Below are 6,068 nucleotides of genomic sequence, written 5' to 3'. Positions count from 1 at the left end.
AATATGTTTGACCTGACCTCTAACTGTAGGCCTTGGCCCTTTTTCTTTTTATCATCACATGGCCTTCTGTCATGATGCATCCAACTCTGTTCGATGGGACAGAAATTCTTGTTTGTTTTTAAAGCTCTGTTGTGGGGTAGCTGTGGAAAGCCTTATCAAATCTAAAGCCCGCCATGCACAGCGGCTATAGTTTCTGTCACTGTCTGTCTCTCTCTCCCTCTTTTGGGGGGCTGGGTACCCCAAAATTAAACCAAAATACACAGGGGCCCTGAAAAATTAGTCTAGCCCGGGGGCCCCTACTACTGTAAATCCAGTCCATGTCTGGATACATGTCTTGCTAAAATCCTGGAAACACTCATAAACTCACAATTAAAAGCATTTCTTTCCAGTTTCTCTGTTGAAATTTAAATCAGTCTGGCTGATCACAGTAGTTACCGCTGTCACTCTCGTAACCAACAATATCATCTCCGCCTTACATGAGAAAAACATTGTGCTGCCCTGTTTGTGGATCTTTCCAAAGCCTTTGACACAGTCTATGTGCTACTTCTGAAAACATTGCATGAATAATGTTTGTTTGACTTACCTACAATCTAAAGAATGTATCAAGGTCGTCAGTAAAACGATAGTAAAATCCTCATTGCTCAATTATTAATTTATACATTTGTAATTGTAACTCTAGTGTGTGTGTGTGTGTGTGTGTGTGTGTGTGTGTGTGTGTGTGTGTGAAAATGCAACCAAATGAACCTGAGATCAGTTTGAAATAAAAGATTGGTGCAATAATTTGAGATTTCACATAGTCAGGTGTCTATGCAGCAGGTATATTATACACACCTCCAAATATCAATCTTTGACCAAACTTTTATTGGTGTACAAGGTTTCTGTTGCTTTGGATGCAGAATCATAGCCTGGGTTGGTTCCAGCCTGAATCGTTCCGTCAATCTGTTTTGTGAGTAGTGAGTGACAAAAAAAGACTCATAGAATGCAGCGATTCAGGCTGGAACCCAGGCTATAGCAGAATCCATTTAGTTATTGAACATTTGGCAGAGTTTCTGTGTGCTGTAGTGTTTGGTGGAGCATCCCTTTGTGGTGGTGGTCTGCAGTATGCCTGGCAAAGACCTTCTTGCCGTTCTGTGCATACACAATGTTCTTATTACAAATCTTACACCAGGCCATACCTGGGATGTCTACCTTTGCTAACCACACATCATATCTCTGCCCTTGTGAATCGGTCTCTTCTAGCCACTGCCACCTCCACTTGTTCTTTAGGCCACGTTCCAGGACAGCTGTGTCAGCGTTCTTCTGCAGATATTGCATACCTTAAAGCAAAAAACAAAACAAATGACCTAGTGCCTCTTCATAATTTAACAGAAATTGGGATGGGTATCATTAGGATTTTGTTGATACTACTACTCTTATCAAAACTCCTTATCCGTTTATCAACACTCTTATGACTTCTATTTTCATAATACATACATTGACCAATGACCATACAAGAAGCAAGTCTTTGTGTTGTATATTGCAATTACACTCTTCCTGTGAAAATCACGATGCACAATGGTACTGTATGTCCACTGATCAAAAATGTATCATTCAATATGTTCCGATTTTTTAGCGGTGCACACCACTCCAATGACTGGCTTTGAGTGTGTCTATGTACACACTACGTGTCTGTTTGACATATGAACATCTGCAATACCGCTGGGTGAAATCTGAAAGTTTGATGGGGCATTTTTTACACATCAGTGCAGCTAGAACTTTTCCATTGCATCTTATGAGAGGCAGGGTTCTTCTGCTGCCGGTATGCGAGATGTAGAGTATCTGGCCAATATTGATGACATCAGGGATCTCCATATATGGGATTAATCACGTGATGTCACGAGGCATGACCATATATGGGGCGTGAAATGCACGATTTCATAGTTAACTGCAACCTGTGGTCGCAATAACAATAAAAATATAACTAACAAAACCGTACAGTACAGTAACTATCACAATAAAAGTATAGTGTTGCACCGATCAGTTCACACAGGTGTGATTTTTAAATCAAGCAACACTAAAGTTTCTCTCCAGCATGGCAGCATGGGTCTTCATGTGAATATTTAGATGTGAACGTCGAGTGAATTTCTTATGACAAACACTGCAACTGTATGGTCTCTCTCCCGAGTGAGTTTTCATGTGGCGTGACAGATTAGACTGAGCACTGAATTTCATACAACAAACAGTGCAACCGTATGGTTTCTCTCCAGTGTGAATAATAGTGTGCTTGAAGAGATCTGACTTCAGCCTGAAACCTTTACCACAATCAGTGCAACTGTGTGGTTTTTCACCTGTGTGGATCCTCATATGGGCATTCAGATTTCCAACTTGTGTGAATCCTCTGCCACACAAACTACATGTATAGGGTTTATGATCTGAGTGCGAAATAATATGAGTCTGCAAATAGGACTGCTGAATAAAATGTTTCCCACAAATGTTGCAACTGTATGGTTTCTCTCCAGTGTGAGTCTTCATGTGACGTGACAGTATGTATTTATGCCCAAAGTCTTTGTTGCAGACACTACAACTGTATAGTTTCTCTACCAAATCTCCCAGTTGCTGTGGTTTCTTTGTTTTCAAACATGTCTTATTATTGCTCCAATCTTCATCACTGCCACTGTCTTCACTCTCTACAACAGAACGACGTGAAGAAAAGGACGAACAGTCACTGATTGGTTCTGTTTCTTTGCAGCCTTCTTCATCAGGCTCTGTTTTGATCTTGTCAGTTGAAGTGCTAGGTGCAGGGTCACATTCTGCATTTTCTTCACTTTGACATAGAGGTGGGCACTGTCTTCCATCTTCATCAAGGTCACTTTTTAGACTTTGAGCATAAATTATATTGAACATGGAGTCTTGGGCATCAACATTCCCTGACTCTTGAAGCTGCTCTGCTGCCCGACTGGTCCAAAGTTCCTCCTGTTCCTCTTTGATCTGTGGAGGTCCTGGATCCTTCTGGTACACACAGGATGTCCTCTCCTGCATGCAAAGCTGCTGCTCGGGGACAACATCCTCATCACTAACAGGAAGCAGAGGAGGGGCTGGAAGGAAAGTATAACAAACCAAAACAGAAATGTAGCCTTAAATTATACACAATATAATTTACTGGCCAAATACACAACAGGTAGGCTAGAAAGCAGTTATTACGCTGCAGTTATTCAAGAGACAGAAGATATTTCCATCTGGATTAATAAAGTATGTGTATCTATCTATCTAAACTATATATATATATTTTTTTTTAAAGGAGATCAGATTTTGATTGTGAATCAAATATACTATTATTATTATATTATTATATTTAGAGGTTCACATGTATGGTTAGAGAGATTACGCTACAGCTACATTGCTGTGCAGCCATTCATTTGGCATCCCTGGTGATTGCCTGTCATTATGGTCTAGCCCAGTGCTCCAAACAACAGCTTTGAAGCTTATTAGGCTATGCTTCAAATGAGCATGTAGATCTGTAGATCAAGCTCAGGCTTGATATCAGGCTTGAGCCGCTTGACCCTCCCAAATAGATCATTAGGGTTAGGGTTGACCGTGACCCTCCCAAATAGATCATTAGGGTTAGGGTTGACCTTGACCCTCCCAAATAGATCATTAGGGTAAGGGTAATTGACTCTCCCAAATCCCAAATAGATAATTAGGGTTAGGGTTGACCTTGACCCTCCCAGATCATTAGGGTTAGGGTAACTGACTCTCCCAAATCCCAAATAGATAATTAGGGTTAAGGTTGACATTGACCTTGACCCTCCCAAATAGATAATTAGGGTTAGGGTTGACCCTCCCAAATAGATAGGCCTACGTAGGCCTATTTAATAACTGTACAGTTATTTTGAGGGATGCAAAATGGCGCATTTTAAGGGATGCTGACTGTCGAATGACATGGAACAAAGTGACCATTGACTTTGAAGCTAAACATAACGCTATGCTTTAGTAGTTTAGTACGTCGACGCTATCGTTCAGAATCAGAACACATCCAAATTTAAGTGATGACACAAAAACTTTAAAACTACAGAATACACTTTTCTTGTACCTCTCCCTCCAGCAGCCAGCAGCAGCTTATTGTGTTGGCGTTCAATCTCCCGTTCTTCCTCATAGTCGACTAGCACTCTTTCAAAGAGACCAAATATCTCCTCAGCAGCCACCATCAACCGCTCGTTGACCAACGCTTTGAGGTCCATTTTGGACATGGACATCATCATCACTGTACTGTACTGTACTAGTATACAGTAGGTAAAATAAGATGTCCACACTCCACAGTAGGACCGTCAGCCATGGGGAAATAAAGAATAAAACAATAATAATGCACGGGGGAGGACTTCTTCTCAAACTCTATTAACGGGCTAGAGGGGTTTTGCTGCCATCTTCTGGTCTGGTTTGTGAGTGAGTGAGTGAGTGAGTGAGTATAGTAGCCTAAATACAATCCCATTAGAACAAACAAAACAAAAAAACGATACCTACCTCTTGCAGGGGAGGATTATCCAACAAGCTTGTTGGGCCCAGGCTCCGAAGAGGCTCAAGCTCAGGGGCCCCCAAAAAGGGGTAACAGTGACACACACAGTCCTTGTCACTGTTATTAACAATGGGCTTATTCATTTGTGTCAATAAAACACCAAAAGTCCTAAACCATCATGATACATTACTGCAGGTGCACCCTCAGTTTGCATTTATTTGCCTTAGTTTTTGGCTGTTTATTATTTTTAAGCAATCCCTTGCTGTAAATCTGAATATCGCAGGCCTATATGTCATAATTGTTATGCGTACACGTGTACAGACAGAATGCGCCACGTCGGGAAGAAGGGGAAAAAAGCTCCGGGGTGGTGGGGGCCCTTTTGCATGGCGGTGGCCCAGGGGCCCATCATTTCTAGATCCGCCTATGACCTCTCGGACTAAACATCAGCAGCACAGAGAAGGCAAGAAGGGTCTTCTATGCCATCAAAAGTAAAGAAACATAAAAATATAGATATCCCAATTAAATCTTGACTTAGATCTGGGGACCATTAGCAAAGCAAGACCTCGAAAAATCAGGGATAAACACAAAACCGAGACCCTATATTAAATTCTGCAAATCCATTCTCCGGACTAATGCAAACATCAAAATAACCCACTCATAATCGAAATAAAAAAGAGAGCACTTAAATTCAATAAATTCTACAACCACCAAAAAGAAAGTGGCCCAGATGCATTCCATAACAAGGCATTCACACACAGCGAAACTAGAGAGATATGCCCCCTCAGCCAGCTGCTCCTGGAACACCAGATGGAAAACTCCAAAAAATTGGACTACACCAAATTATAAAACAGCAAAACGAAAGCTATCTGACACATTACATTGGAAAGATCAACCTGAGTAAACTAGAATGATAGCTGGCCCTTAACAGAGAATACACTGTCTGTAGGAGAATACCTAAGCACCATGACCGACCCAAAACAAAGACAAATCTTGACTAGGTAAACGGTACAGACTCAGTGAGGCACAGTCTTGCGATTGAGAAAGGCCGTCAGGCAGACCTGTCTCCCTAGAGAAGACAGACTATGCACCCACTGCACACACAATGAAGAGGAAACTGAGCTACATTTCCTAAACGCCTGTGTCCACTGTACCAAGACATCAGAGGCACATACTTCCCACAAATTACAATCACCCAAGGAGAGCTTGAAAACATGACTAATGACAAAAAACTCCCATATCTGTTGGGTGAAGTACAACAATGTGCACATTTTCATATGTTTTTTACATATGTTTTCTCATGCCAATAAAGCCTGTTGAATTGAATTGAGTGAGTGAGTGAGTGAGTGAGTGAGTGAGTGAGTGAGTGAGTGAGTGAGTGAGTGTTTTTTGGCTTGGGCATATACTAATCTGGTGTTATGAGTCTGACACTTCTTGGCCAGAAGATGGCAGCAGATGTTTGATTTATTTAAGGCCCAGTCTAGAGGCTTTTCCTTTTTACCAGGCTGCTGCCATTGTAAATAAAGGTTATTAAAACAATACAGTGTATAATTTGTTGAAAGTTATAAAGGTGTTGGATGAC

General features: G+C 41.3%; 1 protein-coding gene across 1 annotated transcript; it reads right to left on the bottom strand.

Moving 5' to 3' along the window:
* Positions 1–890: 890 nt before the first annotated feature.
* LOC308317423 (uncharacterized protein) lies at positions 891–4,257 on the bottom strand. Its single transcript, XM_080766406.1, has 3 exons — positions 4,070–4,257; positions 2,328–3,074; positions 891–1,316 (listed from the first exon to the last, which is right to left on the bottom strand). Exons 1-3 carry the CDS (start codon positions 4,236–4,238, stop codon positions 1,027–1,029), a joined length of 1,206 nt encoding a protein of 401 aa, XP_080622532.1. The 5' UTR covers positions 4,239–4,257; the 3' UTR covers positions 891–1,026.
* Between the last annotated feature and the right edge of the window lie 1,811 nt (positions 4,258–6,068).

This window comes from Protomyctophum bolini (genome assembly GCF_963924005.1).
Source record: "Protomyctophum bolini genome assembly, chromosome: 1".
NCBI classification, from domain to species: Eukaryota; Metazoa; Chordata; class Actinopteri; order Myctophiformes; family Myctophidae; genus Protomyctophum; species Protomyctophum bolini.
The sequence above is the reverse complement of the archived record's forward strand: the minus strand, read 5'-3'. Positions and strand labels throughout refer to the sequence as shown.